The following is a 22,433-nucleotide window of genomic DNA, read 5'->3' on the forward strand; positions in this document are numbered from 1 at the left end:
TCATGCTTGATCAACCTGATTGCCTTCTACTGTGGATGTTTTTTTTTGTTGTTGTTTTGTTTTTTTTACTGTGTCTTAACACTGTACTCCTAAACACTCTCATAGACAAAGTGAGGATGCTAGGTAAGCAGCGAGACACTAAAAACTGAACTGCCAAGTTTCAAGGGTTGTCATCAGCTGCACGATGTCCAGCTGGAGTCTGGTCACCAGTTATGTACCCCAGTGGTCAGTAACGACACCAATACTGCTCAACATCTTCATTAACGAGCCAGATGATCAGGCAGAGAGCACCCTCAACAAAGTGGCCGACAACCCAACACAGGGAATGGCTGATTCACCAAAGAGTTGTGCTACCATTTAGAGGGATCTGGACGGGCTGAGCAAATGGGCCAACAAATTCTGTGAAATTCAACACAACCAATTACATTCTAAACCAAGCTAATAGCTGGTAGCTCCTTAAAGAAACTGCAATTGGTATCAAAACAAACAAAAAAACACATTAACAGATCTCTTTCAACACATCGTATCACACCTAATATTGGCCTAGTTCAACGCTTCCAGCTCTCAGCCCTTACTGCAGCTTAAGGCATGTAAGCGAACTTTCCGACAGGTCCTAGCTGAATCCTATTATGGTCCCTTTATAGGTCCTAAAACAATTCCTAGTCCAAAACAAAATTTTAGGTCTTTAGACTGGAAGACAACAGGCATTCTGCTTGAAATACTCAGAATTATTTTGATTTTATTTTTTTTCTAACCAATTGAGACATAGTATAGAGCAGCGCTCAAATGACTCAGTAAGGAGAAGCTTCTAGGTTTGAGTTTGCAACAGATCCTAATAGTCAAGAGTACAATCTAGCAGTAGGCTGTAGGCACTGGCAAAGGTACAGGCTGTATATAGCTTTAGGCAAGGTAACATAAATGGCTTGGCATCAAGAACTAAAATAAAACCAGAAGAAAGCAAACAGGGCACATGAGCACCATGCAGCATGAGTCAGAGGACTCATGACTGCAGAATCCCAGAGACTGCTAGCAAGATAAACTTTTGTTTTTAAGGCTTTAGAAAAAAAGAAATAAAAATCATCCAGGCATACAACTAGGATAAGGGAACAAATGCCAGCTAGTTAATAAAGCACGTGCATGTGATCTGCCCCACCGAGGAAATGGAGCATACAATAACTGGTAGTATCAGTTTGTACTTTTTATCAACTAGCTGGGTTCTAGATTTGCTGGAGTTTTTAAAAGTTATGTTTAATTGCAACTGTTAGAGTGTTTAGCATAGTTTTCAATAATGGATGTGTCTAGTTAGAGGGTTTTGCTTTTTTAATCACTAGTTGATGTTTAAGTAGTCACTGCCACAATTCAGAATTGCATAAATAAAACAGTCCAGATTGCTTCTCAGGAGATACTCTTATTTTTCCATCTAATAACCTGGAAACCTGGACCACATGGTCAAGATTCCTGTACACTGCCCCATTCCTGCTTGAATCAAGAAAATTCCTGCATCACATCTCTTCCTGACAAAGTCAGACACCCACACCGCAGCCACACTCCTCTGCAATGTACGCCTCCGCAAGTTATAAAGAGCACATAAAAAGTACTGCAAAGCAAGAAAATGTCAAAGGTCCTTCTGTAAATGCCTGCCAGCACTAACAGCCTTGCGAGCCCCAAAGTTCCGTTGGATTCCAATTCCATAAATTGCTAATCCTCCAAAATTTTAAGCATACAACTTAACTCCTGTTTATCCCCAGCACTAAATAAATGAGAAGAACTGCAGACCATTTCCAGTACCTCAGGATACTTGGCAACTTTGACCAATTCTTCCACTATTAATAAGCCATCATCTCTGTATGTTTCAGAACAGTTTACAGCAGATTTTCATTTGCTTCAGACAAGAACTAGTTCAGACTACATTAAAATTAACTGTGGAAGTGATTCTGAACTAAGAAAACTTCTACCAAAAGATAGCCAGCTGAAGTTGACTGCACATCAATGCTTACTATGACATTAAAAAAAGGAATAAAGCAATACCATGCTAGAAGATCTAAATGACTAGATTTATGGTTGTCAAGCAATCATAATATCGATGTTGCTATAGCTGGAAAAAAATGACCATCTCAGTTCAAATAAATTGAAAAGTAGTGAAATTATTTTCATTAAAATTTGGCAGCAACAAAATGAAGACAGAAACTGCTATTAATAATTCTGTTGTCTTCACTGAATGCCTCTGGCAGCATGACAAGTTTTGAGTTGAATTTACTGTCTGGCACGTGCACAGAGAAGAGTGCAAGTCCTTTTTGTTTCAATTCTCATCTGTGATATGAACATTTACAACACAGTATTACAGAACAACTGTTCCTAGGATCACTTCGTTACCATTTGCATCCTTTTGTTGAAAGCATCCACTCAGCAAGCATAAAAATCTGTCTACACAAGCACTAATGTGTCTTCTGGAGGTGCCCAAGTACCCCAGGCTTCCCCTCCTGTATACTCCTCATCCTGTAGCACTGCCACTGAATTGTATTAGCTGCTGCACAAGTGTAGTAGCTTCAATAACTATTTTAAGACCTGCCATCAGCAGCAATCACGTTCGTTTTGACTGTCAACTCTCTCTGTCTGCACTGTAAGCAAAACCTCACGTAAAATACATGAGCAAGCTTTACAAATAGGTAGCTCAGATGCCTACAAAAGCATAAGCACACTTGAGAAGATCAACATTTCTGAACATGTTATATGCACTCACCTGTATCTCATAAAAATCAGATGGAAATGAAAAAGGACAGTCCTGCTTCCTTTGGAAATAAATCCTCTTAAATTGACACCAATATTTGTCTTCATTTTTATGTTGACGCTCACTGCAGAATGTGTATACTGCCATGTTGCAAGTGTCCACAGTCTGAGCAGGAGATCTGCGTGGTTCATTTAAATCACCCACGTCCTTACCGTCACACTGTTTGGGGAGTACGACGTGAAAATCCTAACACTGCTTTGAGTTCAGTGCTGAATTTCCACAAGGAAGGAAAAACTCATTTCAAATTGCTTGATCTCACAAGTACAGGTATATTAAAGCCTGGTATTACTTCTGTCCTTGATGCCCTACATCAAACCTGAGTGACTGTCGCATTTTTTTGTGAAAGGTTTGTCACTTAAAAAAAAAATGATATCCTTTTCTCTTTCACTGTGTAGAAGTGTTCATAACAATATGATTAAACCGAAGTAACTGTAGAGAATGTGCTCAAGTACTATAAAGAAACAATTTAGCAACCAGAGATATTTTTGATCTTTTAGTCATTTGCGTACTTGGAAAAACAGCTGGCATAGTCAACAGACATAACATTTTAGGTTTTGAACTACATTTTCAACCACATTTTGCAAACAAGCAAAAACAAAGCCAGAGCTTGGAAGAACTCTGGGTACTCCATGCACTGTGTGACTAGGAACAGTCTCCCTGTCCAGAGATCCACAGCACATTTATTTCTGTTCCCCATTTCCCCTATGAAACTCAACCAAAGCTCTTTATGGGGTGGCTCTTAAAAATGCATAATTCGCAAAGCAAGATAAACAAAACAAAAAATTTTGAAGCCTAACTATATGGTCAGTCTCCAAAAAAACATTTCCTTACCTTCCGCTGTCATTCACCACCTTTTAAAACCACCAGCTTAGTAGGAAAGCTGTACATTCTAGTTGCTTTCTTGCTGTTCTTTGTTTCACATGGTTTTCCCCTACTTCAACACTCCTGTGTTCATAAATCATCTTCTACAATTCTCTGGTAACGTGTAACAGGTGGCTTCAGACCTTCCTATCTACACTTTTGGAAAACAAAAACTCTTTCACAATCACTGAAGGTTGAGGTTCTGGAGATCACGGGGTCCAATGTCCCTGCTGCCCAGGTCTACATGTATACTCAACTTCTGAGCATCCCCAAAAATGGAGAGTTCCAGTTGACTGTCCAGTTCCAACCAGTCTCAGATACAACACCTCTGTGTTCCAGTTTGTGCCCATTACCTCATCTGGTCATTCGGCACCACTGAAAAGAGCCTGGCTCCATCTTCTGCAATCCCCCCCCCCTTCAGACAGTTGATATACATTCACGTGAGATCCACCCTGAGCCCTCTCTTCTCTAGACTGAACAGCCCCAGCTCTCTCAGCCTTCCCTCATAGAAGAGGCACTCCAGCCTCACGTCTCTTCACTGGCCTCTCCAGTAGCTCCATATCTATGATTTTTCCACAGTCTAAAACTGAGTGCTGAAAAAGGTGTTTGGCAAAAAAAAAAAAATACTCCCAATCTGTTCAATGCAAATGGAAGATGACACTGAAGTCTGGGCATTTTCAATACACTAGGTACTTCTGCCGTTGCTGCTACTGTCTAGACTATGCATTGTTGTTTGTTTTTTTAAACACAGCAGCTTTCCTCAAAAATGCTAGCAGATATTTGGAATCATTATTTTTGATACATAACCCATAACAATGCCATTAGGTTAAGATCTTGCTCATATCCCTCCTGCTCTCTCCTCTAAAACCTGCCTTTCTGGAAACCACCTTACTCTGCACTGTTTAAGGATATAGGAAAATTACAGAGATAATCTGACTGATAAGGAGCGATTAATATACTCATTTGAAGAACGAAGATGGGTACTGATGCTGAATGCCATCAGCTGGCTTGGGCTGACAACAATGTTCATAATAACTTAAAAGAAATAGATTATGAAAACTGTTTTCCTTACATTGGGGATAGTAATGTTATCATTGCCTCAGGCAAGCATGACAGACTTCAAATTGAGGCTACAATAGTTCCAGCCCAATGATTTCCCAAACTCCACATCACTGTCTGTTGTGACACTGTCACTCTTTTAGGGAAATTCATATGCTCTCTCAGTTTCAGCATTTTAATCACTGTACTTCGAGTTTGCCAAATTTACTCAAGAGTCAGATGTTTCATATAGTTAATATATTGAACTGCAGTTCCAAAAGTGCCCCAAGTTGTCTATTTTTTGCCTAGCAGGCAGAAGTCTTCTGCCTAACTCATTTCTGTGTTCTAATCCAGATGTAACCAGGATAAGTAGCAACCTATGAAAACTGCAAGTCTTCAGTATAAATTAAAAGATCTAGGCTGTTTACCAAATCTATTATCAGCTAAAATTCTTCTTCAACAGTTGAAATTCTTTTCAAATACTAATTTACAGAAATGAGAAGTCACAAATCATGTAGCAAATAGCAACGGTTTCTTTTTTTTTGTTTTTAAGTTGTATTTGTCCATAATCACATTCCACTGCACCTCACGTTCAAATTTGAGTCCTTTTGGCAAGGAGTGTTTGTATTTGCATGACATACCTTCATCTGGAAGTTCTACACCTCACAGAGAAGATCTGAGTGCGGAGAACATCTATTGGTGTCATTTTAACTAGAGAATCCTGCATAAACAGGAGTAGGAGACCATAGAAGAGAATAAGGCAAAGGACAGACTAAATATCCTGACCAACCCTATTTCGTGTGTGTACTTTGTTAAATGACATCTCATTACACTAGTGCTCATCCTCACTATGTAATTTTACTATTGCTGATTCCAAAGTAAAAGATCAGGTTTCAATCTTAAAAGGAATTTTTAGAATTAGTTTGACTCATTATGGCATCTTTAAAAGGATAAGTAAACAATATTCTTCACCCTGAGATTTGGCAAAAGAAAACGTTTGGTAAAGGACAAGAAACTAGGCATTCCTCCAATGCATTTCCTCAAGTTCTGAAATTCAGTAGGGTAGGGAGTTTGAGTCCCTCACTTCTAACAGCTACTGAAGAATCTGCCTTCCCTGGAGTTCCAATTATTTTCTGTACTTGTTTATATGCTTTGTTTCTAGCACAGCCTATGGCAGTTAAGTTCCAAAATTAATAATATGTAATGGCAAAAAATATATATATATATTTAAAAATATAACTGCTACTTGATTTCATTGCAGCTGTGGGTAAAATTATGACTAACAATGAAGGTCCATCTTCAGACTTGCACTTATTGATAGGAGCACCTATCAACACAATCATTTTATCATTACCACTGAAGGCTGTGAAGAATGAAAATACTAGTTAATAAGACCAATACATTACATTCAAATAATGTTTTTGCCTTGAACTTAGTGATGGAAGAAATACACCATATAAATGATTACTAGTGAAGAGTGACAAATGAAATCTCATTCTGACAGCATGAGCACCTTAAGATAAAAACTGGGACCTCTTAAGAGTTAAAAACAAAACAAAAATACCCCAATCCAAAAAAAAGTTCGCACATATCAAGTTACTAATGGCAGATTGAGTTACTGGCCTGGCGGGAGTTATTAACTCTTCTTGTTATAAGGACAAGAGCAGAAACTTACCAGTTTTATTTGGATATGAGCCATTACAGAGGGTCTCTTCTTTACTGAAGGCATTAATTACATCATGCAAGTGGAAGTTCAAAGGGCAACAAGCACATTAATAATCCCAGCAGATGGCAGCACATGCACATGAATCAACCAGGAGAGCACAACACATTATCAATAGATTAAAACATCTGATTATAGTAAATACATACTGTTCCTCTGTCAACTTCAGTATTCCTTATGAAGACTCCTTCTGAAGAAATTCCAAAATGTATGATACACATGATGTTATTACAAAGTTACCTTTTCCTACAGAAATTCCTATCACTAGTAGGCAGAGTGAAGATTTGCCGTTCTGTGTGTTTCGTTTACCCCCAAGGGTGTTTAGATGTAACACAATTTGTTTACAACACTTTGTTTACAACAGGTTGAGGAATACTGTTGTCCAAGAAACAGTGTGTTAAGAACATCTGTTAAACCATTTCACTATATAGTATGATAGCTTATGATTCACAGGAATTACTAAAATGGATCTGAGGAAGTAATGTTACTGAATAAAGGAGGAAATAAGCTAATGAAATTGCCTAATATACAACTGCTCCTTTTCACTCTAAGTACAACTTAACATCATTTCTTTAAATTAATCATCACCCCGTTTTCCCCAAATCTGCTTCCTTTTTTAATTTTAAATTGTGACAATTGTTTCTGTCTAGAAGACTAAGTATTACATGATCTTCAAACCACTGAGTTAAAACAGAAAAGATGAATATTCTTCCATATACTGCTTTTGTATTCATGTATTTCATGAACGCAATCACACACCATTAATAACTAAATTTAACTTTTATTAAGCATGACTGCACAACAGAACAGACATTTTCTACATTTCAGTTCTACATATAACACTGAAACCACTGACCTCATTTTTAGTACTAAAGATCTCATGGATCAGAAAAACAAGCTGAAAAGATGAAACAAAGGTACAATAAAATCAGTAACTCAAAAGCATTCTTCTGCCATACAGGAAAAGGAAACATTATATTAGGCTTTGTTGTATGAAAAAAAACCTGTATCTAAAGTTGTTTAAAAAAACTGTATTTAAAGTTGTTTAAATCAGAACCTAATCCAAATCTTTGTCTTCCTTTGACTTTTTTACAAAGACAATACCATTATATGACTTCAGAAACTATGAAAACTAGACAAAGAAAAATTAAAAAAAATCACGACCCATTACTCATGAGCATTCAGACAGAAAAAGAACAAGTAAACCCAGGTTTGCTTTGTCTTTCATGTCCATTGTGATAAACCTACTCAGCAATATTATTACATTGAAAACTGCATCCTGCTTTAAGTAAGTTTGTTTTATGAATAACCATCTGATCTAGGTCAGCATACTTTTGCTTTTAAAGAGCAAACATACACCAAGCTCTACTTCAGTACACTTACACTAATTTTAAGTAACAGCCTTGCAAAACAAACATCCAAGGCTTATCTAGAACACAATTTTTTAGACTACATGTAATACCTCTTCCTCTGAAAGCCTTCAAGCAATACTTAAACATTCAACACAACAAGCTTATGTAGCTGATAAAGACCATCTCTTTCCTGCTGCTTTTCTGACTGGTCAATGACATGCTGTGAATCCACCTGATCAGAAGACAACAGATCAAAGTTACAATTCTGTCTAATAAATGCTTTCCTATGCAACACAGTTAAGGAAAATACTGCCTTGTTCTACTTATGAAGGGCTTTGACTGTTTCAAATCATACTGGCATTTCAGTATGTTACCTATTTCAGCATAAGACATTTTATAATAATAGTTCTTATCTCAAGATTTGCCTGAATCAGAATTCTATGCAACAATCATTTCCAGGGCATTACAGATAGTATGTTAAGTGATGACATAAGTAATGTCCTGAAACTGTTTAAACTAGAATGCAATCCTGATACAAGGTTTATCCATTAACACGTTACAAAAAGCTAACCACTAATATAGCTGAGCAAGAGATGATCTTGACAATACCAAAGAAAAAGCAATTTGTATATAAAAATACTTAGGCTTAAGACAGTAAGACACATTCTAGACCCTTACTGAATGCCTACTGGAAACATGTGCCCTTGGTGTTTATCCACTGTTGTCAGTCTTTCCAGAAGAGACCTAAATCCCTTATTTACATGCCTTAGAGTAAGGAAGTGACATGGAGGGTGCATATGAAGTTCTTATTCCTGCACTCTGCAATTTCTCACTCACTTCTACTTAAGAATATGCGCTCATTTATCATGAGAACCACACAGGGAATCTACTGGCCTGCAGAGGCCCTTTAAGAAAGGTCAGATTTCTACGAGTAGGAAGCTATACTCCTCAGCTCTAACCTTCCCAGATTTCAAGAACACTGTCTTCTGATCCCATCACAGCAATTCTAAAATACAGCACATCTGTCAGCTTAAGAGGGAAAATAACCTGAAGAAAGAGCAACCCAAAACAAACTAAAATATGCATCCAGATAAATCCTAAAGAAAAATATATCTTTCCTTAATGTTGTAACTATTTAATAGGAAGAACACAAAATTTTAACTTCCAAAGGTAAAGCTGCCTCTACAAGCTCATCTCAAATATCATAAAGTGTTCTGTTTGGAAAGTCTAAACATCTGTATACAAAAAAAAGACTACAAAAATACAATCTCAATGCAGGCAGATGCATACAGAATGGTTTTTATGCCTAAAATTCAGTCCTATAGTGCTTTCAGTATCTTTAATTTCAGTATGCATTTTTTTATTTTTTTTTTTAAATTTTTTTTTTTTTACCCTCAGGCTCAAGAGACTTCCTTTTAAAGGAAATTCTACCTTTGACCACTTAACTAAGCATACTGGGGTACTCCATTCATTTTCATATACTTATTTATTTTTAAATTGCATTTCTACACTTACTTGGTTCCACTGATATGGCTTCTCATACCACTTAGGAACAGTATTATCTCGAGGTCGTGATTTGCAGATCAAACTGAAATTAAATAAATATAACCTTAAGAAATAAACTTGCATTTAATTATAAGAAATGTATATAGCAGGTACAGCCGTATGTCTGTAAGGTGTCTATGCTGAAAGGAATCTTAAATGTCCATGTTAATTTAGTGTAACTAGTTCACTTACCTGTACTTTGCCCCTTTAGTTTAAGAAGTTGAAAGATAAACTTACAGGGTCAGTAAATGCGTTTTTTTTTTGTTAGTTTGAAGAAAGTATTGTTTATTAAATTGATAAAGTACTAAAATTTGCAAATATCATTTATTCTGTATGTTTTATGCTTACATGCTTATTCACCACAACATATAATAAAGCTATTTTTAGGGCATTTTGTTTTGCAAGACGACTCTATTACTATAGATTGCCTGTCTGCTCCTGTTATTTCCTCAAGCTGCGCAAAGTACAGCAGTAGTAGACTTCAATTAATTCTGTCTAGATGTGTTTTTCAAATGCACATTTTGGTCTTAAGCAGTGGTGACATACTGTAAGTATAATTAGCTTTCAAAAAGTAATTAAAGATTGTTGAAGCTATATTTGTATGCATGTACTATTACTAATAAAATTTTTTTCTTCCTTCAAGTCCTTAAACTAAGGTGAAAAAATATTCATAATTATGAAAGATCTTAATCATAGGAATGGGACATGACAATAACCAGAGTATTCTTTTTATTCTGCATTTTTTCTGAAATTTCTAAAGTAACACATTCTTTTACCTTTTAGAAGAGACAATCACTTCTAGTTTCTTGATAGGATGACACCTCCCCACAATGCAGAATCCCTGCTGTAAGCTCCCAAGTTTAGCTGCCTGTGTCCCAGAGCCAAACACAGAATGGCTAAATAACCTTGACTCAGACAGCCAAGAATGAACTGTGGAAAGGCCAGAAAGAGGTAAAAAAGGTAGAAAAAACAGCAGTAGGACTGTTGGGACAAAATTAGTAGCAGCATAAAGATTCCAGGAGGGAAAATGTCACCACAGAAAGGTTTAAATCCTAAAGACAGACACCCAGAAGGCTGAGAATAGCTGAGAAAAGCTGTCAGCATCAGCACTGACTGAGCTAGTAAAGACAGCAACACCAAGGACCTGTGGTTGCTCCTTCCCTTCCTGACTGGCTGTAAATGTCTGAGCGACCAACCCCAAAGAAGTCCTGAAACAATACCAAGTGTTCATAAACTTCAAGAAATAGCAGTGACATTTCTGTGTCCTCAACTTCTCATCTTAGAGTTGATGTCTGAGTGTAAACTGTTACTGTCACAGACAAACAGGCACCTTCAGAGATGTTTTGTGGTTATGCTTCTTTCTCTCTCCACTTTCCTTGAATTCTCCCTGCAGTTGTTACCGCATGAATCATGCAAGCAAACTTCACTCAGCTTTGAAGTCTAAACAGTGTAGTAGATGACAGTGTCCAAAAGCAACACAGACACCAACTGGCCTGAGGTACTAGGACACTAACAGGAAATTAATTATTGCATCAGCAGTACGTCCAACAGCTGGTACTTTAGCAAGAATTTTGCAGATGAGAAACACCAACAGGGATCTGGCAGTTTGCACTGGTGCTACTTCACTTGGAAGTGCAAGTAGTGTACATCTGAGGTGCTGCTTCCACGAAGTTCTTCCACCCCCTTCTGGATGTACACACAAACCACAAACAGCTAGCTTGAAGCTGACATGTTCCTGCAAGAGATGTCTGCTGGTCAGCTAACCTACGCGAGGTATCATCTAGCCCACATCTTCTGGCAGTTTTCTATGGCTTTTTAATTTCATTTCCTCTTCAGTGCCTCAAAGGCTAAGACTGACTGCCCCTACACTTGTTAATTTATTATAAAATGCACCACATCTCATTTTCTTCCCAATATTGGAAATTAAAGCAAGTACTCATACTCCTTAAGTAAAGGCTGTTATCTTTTCACAGCTGGAGGGGAAAAAAATCAACTGAACAGGTACATTCAAAAAAAAACAAACAAGAAACACCTGAAAACTAATTCAGCATGAACAGCTTGCTTTGATAACCATTTTGATAACCTAAGGTAATAGCAGCTAAGCTTAAAAGCTTCTGATCTCTATCAGTATGAGAAACTACCTCATTTTGGCACAGTTACTTTAGAAGAGCTTACTGTAGAAAAGGGTCACATTTGCTAGACAGAACAGCAATACTAGAGGGCACAACAACTTCACTTTAAGTTAATTTAAGTCCAGTCAGCTCTTTTTTGAGATCTGTTCAATACAGAGCCAGGTAAGGATGAGGAAAGCCTACTGATGATGATGTAGAGAGCACTAAAAATGCACACTAAATTTATAAACCAAGGAAGATTTTTCATGGCATGCTCTGCCATCACAGACATTGGAAGGAACCTTCTACAGGGAAACTTCATTGACCTTGCTCCCCTGAACCCTTCTCAAACACTGCAAGCTGGAAGAATTCTCAAGACTAGCTGCACTGACTTACAACAACCTTTTTGGAGTCAGTATTTCAGTTATGAGAAGCAGGGAGGCCTGCTGGAGAAAAAGGCAGGTGACCTTCCTTCAGTTCATAAATTAACTTTGGACTTCCAGCAGCATAACAGGCCCATTGAGGGAGGAAAGGTAGTGCAAAAATCTAAATTTTTCTGTGCTCTTATGTCATAGGACTTCAGTAGCTTTGTCCTGGGTGCACAAAAGCAAAGACACATCAGAACTGGTATCTTGTGGAACAGGTTTTACAGTCTAGGTTTTATGACTATTAAGTGATCAGGCTTCCCTGAAGAACCAGTGCTTCCACAAGCAGTCTAAAGTTGTTGAATATACTGCTTCATAAATAAGCAAAGTAAATTAAATGCATCATTAAATGAAAACACCCTATATTATCATTTCCCCAAAGCCTAACCTGAGCTATGCTTCAAGCAATCATTTATTTTGCTTTTGCTGAGAAAGTGAAACACAAGTTCTTATTTCTACAAATGATTACCTTAGAAGCATCTCACGAATGTTTTCCTGCAGCTGTGTCATTTTCTCTTGGTCAGAGGACGCTGCACATTCACAGAGCAGCTTATTAATGGCTGTCCTCAGGATGTTTATCTGTAAAAATAAGTGACAGAATATGAAGTACTATACACCAGTCCTAGTTCTGGGTTACAGCATATTGACATGTACAGAAGGTGGTTATGGCACCCATAAAACTCAATTTTAACTGAAATATTATTAACATAAGCAAAAACATCTGAAGCTTTAGAAACACTTCTTCCTCCAGATGCATCACTGCTAGTAGAAGAGGTTAGAGTTCCAGCTGCTTGAAATTGATCTTCAAGATTAATCAGCTATGCTATAGAAGACACAGGCTACTTACCACTTGTCTGGATATCCTCCAACACAGATTCCTTCCATAGAAACCTTTAAGGATTTTCTCAATCTGTCCGTAATTGTTAAAAAAACACAACAGCTTGGTGCTACCATTACAGATATGGTGCCATGATTACAGATATCACACACATCAAATCAATGCTTTCAAAAAATAATACTTCACCTCATCTGCACACTAGCATGTCCACTACATCCTTAAAAAGCCTCTAGAATACACTGGTTATCTGCTACACCTGTACACAGAACTGCTCAGGTTATGTGAGGTCCTTCAGTATCTAAAATCTGAAGCACAGGTTAAATACAGCTTACTATGCTGTACAAGAAAGTGTACATACTGTCCTCTGACAGACCTGTCTGCAAGTTACAAAAACACTGTATTGAGGAATACAAGGGCTTTTATCTATTGACTCATCTGCTCTGGGAGAAGCTTACTACAGATGACTTCTCAGAATTGTGAAATCAAACTGAAGATTGCAAAGAAAAACCACTATGCTCATCTTTAAAAAATCAGTAATTCTAAAAACATAACAAGGTATTGATATCTGAAGAGTGTAAAATCAACGTAAACTTTTCTAAACAAAAGCAAAGTATTGTACTGTAATAATTGACTTTATTCAGTAAAACATATAGGGGGTAACTATTTTTCTCTGTTAGAAGCCCAAGGTTCTAAACAAACAGTACAGACACGAAAAGCTTCAACAATTTTCTAAAGATAGCCAACTGCTAGATTCTAGCTACTAGAACTGTTACCAAGTTCTGATGTACCAAATTCTACTTAATTCTTACTATATGGCAAATAAATATACATGTTTTTACCTCTGATATGTCATCTACTCCAAAATGCACATCAAATGTCAGCTCCATGTCATTCTCTGGAAGCAGTGGAACCTGACGAGACTGACTCCAACCCAAGCCACACAGAACGCCAGTAAAATTCTTTCCACTTTCATCAATCCTGTACAAAGAAAATGGTCACACCTAGAGATTAACAAACTAAACTTATATGAAAACAGACTTAATTTGTCTAAGCTATGCCGAACAAGATACAAGAAGTTTAAAGAAGCTAAAAACTTTCAGACATTGACATCTAGTCACACTACTTTTTTTTTTTTTATTAAGGTAATGAAATAAAGCTAAAGATCTAATTATGAAAACAGTCACAAAAAAGAAAAAAATCACATACGCAAATTGAAACTTAAATAAAGCAAAGCCAGTTTCCCTGTGTTGAAACAACTGTCTACAGATATGAGAATTTAAACTAAACCTAACATTAATCCAACTGCCAGAGCTCAGCTTTCACAAAAATCATGCAAGTTTCTCTCCTCATGTGGATTTAAAACTTGCCCAGTTCTACAGTTCATCTTCTTAGACTTCCTGCACAATTGTCAGGAACTGTATTACACCAATGTGAGAATCAAGCCTGCAGTGCCGATTTCTATGTACATGAAACAAGTTGTCTTAGCATACAATATAATAAAGCTGATAGAAGATAAGAATTGTATCAACAGGACTGAAGAGAATATACTAAATAATGAAAGCAGAGCAAGCAAGTCTGTCACCAATTTGTGAGGGTCCTAAACAAAACAAAGAGCCACTTCAAGAACATATTAATACCTAAGTTCTATAGCAGGAGCAAACAGCATGCTAAGGAGTTCAAGTAGGCCGGGAATAGGAGGCATCAAAGATGTTTCCTCTAAAAACACGGTAGATCCTGTCAGCACAAAAAAAAATTAAGAAGTACATAATGAAAGTGCTGATCTCAAAAAGATGTAACGTAGAACTGAAGTAACATATTCGTTCACACAGCTATTCATATAAAAGAGCCCAGAGAAACTGTCCAAACATTTGTATTAGGAGTTACCATTGGCATTTACTGACAAAGAAGCAGCAACCAACAACTGCTGAAAGGAGTCTTCTGGAGCATCATCGACAACAACAGAATTTATGCTTTCCTTGTGTATGAAAACATTTCTGAGGAGAAAATAAAAAAATATTTCCAACATTAAAAAACAAACATACAAACATAAGAAATGAATCCTTTTTATTTCAGAGTACAACCTGAATGGATAGCAGTTAATGGGTTTAACTTACAAGAATCTCTATTAGTGGATGTATACAACTTAATACTATTTTCTGTTAAGGCATTAAGACATCTTCAAAAGAACTACTCTTCTTAAAGCAGTAGTCTGTATTTGAATGCAATTGAGGCTTTACTACTTTTGTATTTTCAATGATTAAAAACCCTGTCCAAATCTGCAAGAGTAATGAGGATGGGTTTTGCCAGTTTATCAGAAGGAACAGTTCAGAACATGTCTGTGCTTCACTCTGAAAGCATTACCATACCTGAACTTGGATACTTTGGTCATACTGTAGCATTTTACCTCATAAGGACTGAATGGGCCAGAAACTGTCACCTTCAATAAAAGAACAAATGATGTTCTCATTAGCCAGCCTAAGGATCTCTCCCCATGAAAATACTTTATAAATGAAAATACAGAATGCATTTCAAGGTCCTGTGCATGCACTGAGCAACACTGAATTGATGAACAGGTAACATTTTCATGTCACCCATCTAAAGCAAGCTTCGCATGCTGAGGCACCTAAGCAAAAGTCATGTCTTTTCACGGGTACTGGGAATTCACAACTTCCCACAGGCTTAAGGAATTTAAGTTCAGACTTCATAAAGCATCTAACAAAAATCAGGCTATTTTTATTTACATGAGCAGGTCTTTAATCTTGAAAATATCACACTTCAGAAAAAGTAAGTACTTAAACAGTATTATTCCTGTGGGTAACCTAAGCACGAGTAGGTGCCTGAAACCCTGAATTTTGTCAGGTTTGAAATGGGTAAAGTTATAATGTAGACCAGGCTTAACTCGTAACCAGAACACAGAACAGTGTTCTGTGGAACAGAACAGGATGCAATCCTATATACAACCTTGTTTTATATTCCAGCTTAGTAGTGACTAAATGTCTGAAAATACTTAAGTAGGAGTAAATTCTCAGTTTGGGATTGACAGTTGAAGAACACCCACTGTTTCACTACTATCACACAGCACAGCATTCTCTGAACCACTTACCCTGTGTCACCTAAGCTAAGGACGAACTAAACACTCTGTATAGTTTTTACAAAGTTAAAGTTTCCAGAAGAATCAATAGGATCATAACCCTGCTTTTTGCTGCAACTTACATAATGAAGATGTCTATGCACTGAACACTGGCGTTCACTTTTTCAATTTTACCTACATCTTGCAGTCCTTGAAGAGCTGCCTTGGAACTTGCTAGTAGCCAGTTCAGTTAGCTCTTAAGGCTATGCCTCAAAACTTCATTAAAAGCTGCAATAGATTAGTTTGCAGTGCTGGTCACATCATGGCTTCCTACCAACAGGATGTAGAGTACATTATGAACAGCATCAACATGGTTTGTTATTAAAGGTCCTTCCAGTCTTCATCTGTGTTCTAATGATGTGAGACAAAGGATCACGTAATGCCACACCAAAACTCATTACCTTATGGGTTGGTGCACCAGATCTACTGCCAGAAAAACAGTTCAATAATCTTTCAATTAAATGCTTTTCTTCCTCTATTGAAGGTACCAATGTTTTCTCTTCTTTCTTCATTTGGTCAATAAATAATCCCTGCAGCAAATCATGGCTTTGCTACATAAAAATGAAAGTGTGTTAAAACCATTAAACACGTTTTTCTATGGTTGTTTTTCTTCTGTGTGTGTACACAAGGAACACAGACATAGAAGTACAAAAAAACAATGCTTTCATCACCTTTCTGATATAAACCATGAAAAATGCCGGAATTAAAACTGAGTTTCAATGAACAGTGAAGCAGTTCAAATAATTCCATTATCTTTTGAAAAACAAACCCCTCTTCCAAAAGGTGTCTCAATGCAGCAATACTTTTGGTAAGAGCACAATATTTATTATACACAAAAAAAAATACTTAAACAGGACTACATATTTTTACTCGTCTAGTCGCATTTGGCACAGTTTCAAAGCTTCCGCTCAACTTCTGAGGACTTCAGACAGTTTGAGCTGAAATACCTTAGTATAAGAAGAACCAAAGAAGCTTACTGAACATACTCGTGATTTGTATGATTCTTCCGCTAGTTCAGCGTAACACTCTTCAATAAGCACATCTCTAATATTCACAAGGTCCTTGTGCCTCGAGTAACGGAAAGCATCCACGTGCAGAACATTGTGCACAACTGAATACACCTTCACCAGCAGAGTATAACCATTTACTAGCGAGGCAAATCTCTGGCTAGCGCTGTAACTCCACTGTTCCCCACATACAAGAGATTTTGCAGATGGACGCATCTTGCTTATCTTGAATTCTAAAGCCTAGAGCAAAAACATTAAGAATAATGTTTGCCTGAATACGTGCTGAGAAATCAGGACAAAAATCTTCCATTTTCTCAACAGTTTGACTTAACTACAAAATTATTTCATCATTATTGCAGAGGCTTATGTTAATTTCCTAAAACTGCTGTAAAGCTACCGGCATAATTCCTATTCTGTCTTTGCCAACGCAGCTACACATTGCATCTCTCATCACTTCAATACTAGTGCATAGTTGCAAATGAGGCATAAATAAAAGATAGTTCAGTATTAATTCACCATCCACATTAAAATCTTTTGAGACTACAAATGCCTTCTCTGGGAAAACTTTATAATCTGCAGTTCTTTCTGACTACGGTAATAGAAAAAATAGCAGGACAGCTACAGCTATTCTGCCCTTGGCAGGCAAAAGTCAGTCAGCTCTAGTTTAACCCATTTCCACAATCACTACATGTAATTATGTCTTTGAATTAATTTAAACCACAACTCTTTTCTTCCAGCCATAATTTTGGAAAGGTATATGGATAGGTCATTTAAAGATTAGGCATGGAATAGAAATAGCTTTCCCTTTATTACAACTGAAGAAAACTCAAAGGATGTTCCTTGCTAAAATTATAAAAAGTGGTACAAAGCAAAACCAGAGCCTTCTACCTGTTTTAAATATATGAAAGCTTTCTCCTATCTATTTGTCCTGTGACTAATAGTATAACACAGCAGGAGTACTGATGAAGCAAAAGTACTCTGCATGCAAACATTATGCAAGATACTGTGACTACAGACGTCTGCCATGCAGATAAGCAGAGATCCTACACTGCCACTTATCTGTGGCAGAAACAAAGAGGATTAAGCAGAGGAAAAGAAACTGAACTAGTCACTGACAGCTTCTCCTCTCCAGGCCATTTCCTAGACTCTATAAATGAAGCTATCATTTGCTCAGTGGTTCTTAAACAAAAGCACAGCTGATCTACTGCTCAACCTGTTATTCCTGAGCTTCTCATGTAAGCAGGCAATACAGGAACTAAAACAACACTTTCTAGAGAGAAAGTTCTGCTTCTCATAGAACTGATAACAGCAAAGCAACTGATGACCAAAATCAACAAGCAACCTAAGTCAGCTGTTAGAGCAATTTCCTCTCCTTCCACTGTTCCTGTAATTGCAGGTGGGAGACAGAACCCAGTATGGTGAGTCACAGAAACAGGTTTAGTTCAAACATTCAATTAAAGAAAAAATACAACATGGGTTGTATCCTCCCCTTCTCCCCAAAAAGTGCCCCTAAGGACAAAAGGGTAGATAACATTTCTCTACAATTATATATAAAAACATCAGACACACACAAGAAATACTTCACCTGTGTAGATGTACATTTATCCACCTGAGTAAAGGCGATTTGCAGGTTGTAGGACATTACCAAAATACATGTCAGTTTGTTATTATGATGAAAAGCATTATGATTCGAAGATACGATGTGAAAATATCCATTAAGCAGCAAATAGCACCAACCCTACCTGGAAAGGAAGCTCTTGAAGATGGCTCGGAATCTCTTTCAGTTTTTTTAAAGGCACTTTTGATCTATTGCCATAATCTACAAAAAAAACCTGGAAAAAAAAAAAGAATCAAGAGCATCAGAGATTTCACATCATTAGAAATGCTAATCTGTAGCAAGGAAAGCGACAATTAAGTTTAATAATTACAGTACAATCTTACCAAGTGACAAAGAAGCAAGTTCAATCTGAAAAACATGCATATGAAGACATGTCAAGAATAATAGGTCAAATTGTATAATATTTGTTTGATCCCTTTGCTTACACATCCACTCATAATAGAAATCTGCTACATCTAGAAAAAATTAAATTTCTTTCAAATTCTCTCTTCCTGCAATTAAATCTGTATATCCTTATTTATTTTTTAATTTTTTTTTTTTTACAGTGAATGGCACTACCTAAAATAATTGCTTTTAAATAAGCAAGGACAACAATGAGATTGGCACTATTATTCACTAGTTTTTCATGACTTTAGAGTTGATACTGAGCCTTGTTGCTTGCTTATAATGGTGACACCAAGGTATGTTAAAAATAAAAATTCAGTAATTCAGCAGAGAAATGGACTGTGCATAGGTCAGTTTTACAAAAATCAAAAGGTCTGTCCTTAAGTGCTGAATAGAAAAGTACTGGCTCGGGTAATTAGGATCAGTCTTGAACTGTGGTGCTAATTCCCATTGCTGATTTTGGCCCCAAAGGCCAAAATATTCTGATGAAACTTGCTGATGATTGAAAACTCAGCAAAAAATATTGATACAAAAAGGTCAGGTAGAATGGGCCAGAGAACTGAACAGGAATGGGGAAAAACATAGTGTGAAGTCGTATTTTAGGATGGTCATTATAATTCCTGCTGTAGAATTTATAAATAATAATGGCACTTCTAATTAGTTGTAAATTATCAAGGAAACAGAACCGAGCAGAGTGCTGAACCGAGCATAAGATGACTAGAGGTTGCCCATGTGAAAAAGCTACCAAAAGGCAACTAAAACAAGTCTTGAAGCCAGAAGTTTTCTTCTTTATTTTGCTTCACTCTGCTTCAGCATACACAACACTTTACTGTATCCTCTAATTTTAAGACTAAAATAAATGCTCCTGTCTTCTGGAAAAAAATGTCATTCATCTCTTTTGGCAACATTCTATTAAGACTTTAATTTAGCTCTAGTTTTCTAGATTTCTTTACTAGAATGTTTATAATTGTCATGAAAATAATGCTTAGTCAAATTGCTTAGTAAAAAAAAATAGCTCCAAGATTGTTAACCCAATTACATCATACCAATTCAATATGACATAACATATTAGCATACCTCCGCAAAATCTCCAGAAACATACAGAATACGAGCTCTGTAGTATCCTCTGTTCTCCAGACAAGTAAAAGGTGCCAGACAAAGCAACTCTGGATATGGAGACACTGACAAATCCACCAGGTTATGGTAGTTAATTTCAGCAGTTATAGCCTGAAGAACAGTCCTGTTTTTTTCATCTATCCTGTATCCCCAGAAGTGTCCAACTTCTACTATCTGAAAGTATAAGAATTAGACAGCTTCAGATCTCTCATTATTTCATTCTTCTACATCAAATAATAAAAACAGCTTTGAGCAAAATACATGAAAACAGTCCTACTCCTGACAAACATAGAAGTGTTCTCATACTGCAATAATGCAGTGAGGCATTTCCCTCTCAGAAAAGGTTGTTCTTTATATAATGTTGTTTTTAAATGTCTCTGCTGTGCAATTACAACACACATTTAATCTAAATAGGCTCTTAGATAAGCAGTGAGCAAAAAGTACTTATTAGAAGGCCACTTCCAAACAAAATCAACACACTAAATATGTAAGGTATATGAGATAGATGAAATAGATGAACACAGCTATGGTGTACTTTATTGTTAGCTAAAGAAGACCAGAGTTAGCTACATACATCAGCAAATCAGCATCGTTACTGTTATGATTAGCCATCCCTTCAGGAAACTGAAACGAACACCGTTATTTCAAATCAAATTGAATATAATAAGTCTTTTTTGGATTGCTTATTGGTATCATCTACCATTTCTGATTTTACATCAAATGTGATTAAAAAAGAATGCTCACAGTGGAAATAAATACGTAGGACCAATACTTAAAACTGATTATAGTGAACAAAACTGTACAGCACAGATTGTTAACTGACTGGAATGCATCTGATCATCAAATCCAGTAACTTATTTGGACCAAGAGACTTAGCTGAATAAACTGAGTAAAATTCTTTTCTGCCACTGAAAAACATGTCACTTCTACCAAGAGATGGTTTAATACTTCAGCCTGTAGTTTCCATTATCCTAATGGTTTGGATATATTTTGTTTTTACTTTTTGAATTTCAGCAGCATATATATTGCTTTATATTATTCCTTTTTTTGGAAAATACAATAGTAAACATGAGATTTAAAAATTTTCAGCTTCAGATTTCAGTAGTATTTGTACATATGCGTAATTTTCTCCTAACACAACTTTCTATGCATGCAGTGTTTTCCTGAAATGGTCATGCAGTAACAACCCGTATCTCACACCTGCAGTTTCTGAACAAAACTTGCCAAGCAACAGTAACCAGGTAGTTGGCCCAAGTCATCTCTGCAAAAGTTAGCTATGTACTGATTACTAGATATGACTTACTTCAGGGTTATAGCATTCCTACCTCTGTTACACTGATGGACAGGAGATGACTTGGAATCATCTTTGACATTTCTGAAGTACCAAATGAGATTTCCACAGGCTCTACTGTCTGTTTCTGATAGTCCACATTTACTCTAAAATGTTTATGGAATAAAAATGTTAAATACTTCGTAAGTTAAAGTTCTGGATTTTCTGCCTTCACTCCTTCTTACATTGATTCACCACACAGGTATGCATCCACAGTGAAGGGAAAAAGATTAATTGACAGAAGTCATGACATTTTGCAAGGAAAATATAAGCACCTAGGATGCATTTATGTACATAAGACCTTTATTTTAAAAATATATTAATTCGATTTCAATTTCAAATTAGTAGAGAGAAACAATGTACTATGGGAGAAACTAACATCTTTATGACCAAATACAGCAAGATACACACTAAGAAGAAACTGTGCAATCAGGTTACTAGAAATTCAAAGAGTGAAGGTTAAATAAATAGTGAGTTTTCTTTGCTATGGCATGCATTTTAAGGCTGTTGGGTTTTTGTTTGTTTGTTTTTAATAAATTGAGTATGTTACAGCACTAAGACACATTCAGCGTATCATTTTTTTCCCTGAAATATCGCTTTCCCTTTACATGATGAAAGTTAGCCTTCTGGCTTAAGAGGCTTCCTTCTTGAATCCCTTAAAAATTAATTTTCATGAAAATCTTAAGTACAGTTCAGGGCACGGTGAAACTGCTGGAAGTGTTTTAATAATAATTAAGTACAATCAACTGGAAGTGAAGTATTCACTCACACTTGAGCCTTCACAGTTCATTCCTGCCTTCCTATTTTATATTTGGGATTTTAAAATATTTAAATGGCTACAGACCAATCAGGAGCTAGACAGATTGATTCGGCCAGGACATATGGCCAACTTGCCAAATTGGTAACGCTAAGATTCACAGACTGAATATAACAATGAAACCCCTGTGCCAGATTTTTCTGAAACAAGCAGATATGGACAAAGATGACTTACTATATCTCATCCCTCAGTGTTTTTTGTTATTTTCCTCCTCCCCCACTTCTGTTGTTACATTACCTCCCTGCCCCTTCTGCTACTTCCCCAAATGTCATTCCTTTATTTATCCTAGAAATCCCTACTTTGTCATGAACCAATAATACTGTATAAAGCCCTGTTTCCACATGCCTAAA

General features: G+C 36.6%; 2 protein-coding genes across 5 annotated transcripts in view; both read right to left on the reverse strand.

The window, feature by feature from the left end:
* Nucleotides 1–9,350, reverse strand: part of ASPG (asparaginase) — a 68,156-nt gene extending 58,806 nt beyond the window's left edge. Inside the window, exon 1 of one of the 2 annotated variants that reach the window (XM_038179585.2) lies at nt 9,278–9,350. The gene's annotated coding sequence lies outside the window, so the exon portion shown is untranslated. Of the gene's footprint in view, nt 1–6,362; nt 6,392–9,277 lie in introns of those variants that run through there. The other variant, XM_038179584.2, reaches the window with a different exon arrangement.
* Nucleotides 7,172–22,433, reverse strand: part of TDRD9 (tudor domain containing 9) — a 68,455-nt gene continuing 53,193 nt past the window's right edge. Inside the window, exons 25-36 of one of the 3 annotated variants that reach the window (XM_038179582.2) lie at nt 21,262–21,373; nt 19,898–20,110; nt 18,561–18,650; nt 16,789–17,058; nt 16,213–16,362; nt 15,048–15,118; nt 14,566–14,675; nt 14,319–14,415; nt 13,521–13,659; nt 12,313–12,422; nt 9,278–9,350; nt 7,172–7,994 (exon numbers count right to left, since the gene is read on the reverse strand). In XM_038179582.2, the coding sequence (XP_038035510.1) occupies nt 7,902–7,994; nt 9,278–9,350; nt 12,313–12,422; nt 13,521–13,659; nt 14,319–14,415; nt 14,566–14,675; nt 15,048–15,118; nt 16,213–16,362; nt 16,789–17,058; nt 18,561–18,650; nt 19,898–20,110; nt 21,262–21,373 (1,528 nt within the window). In that variant the 3' untranslated portion in view covers nt 7,172–7,901. The remainder of the gene's footprint in view (nt 7,995–9,277; nt 9,351–12,312; nt 12,423–13,520; nt 13,660–14,318; nt 14,416–14,565; nt 14,676–15,047; nt 15,119–16,212; nt 16,363–16,788; nt 17,059–18,560; nt 18,651–19,897; nt 20,111–21,261; nt 21,374–22,433) is intronic. The other 2 variants (XM_038179583.2, XM_072038241.1) reach the window with 2 other exon arrangements.

Source organism: Anas platyrhynchos, chromosome 5 (genome assembly GCF_047663525.1).
Source record: "Anas platyrhynchos isolate ZD024472 breed Pekin duck chromosome 5, IASCAAS_PekinDuck_T2T, whole genome shotgun sequence".
In the NCBI taxonomy this organism is placed as follows: Eukaryota; Metazoa; Chordata; class Aves; order Anseriformes; family Anatidae; genus Anas; species Anas platyrhynchos.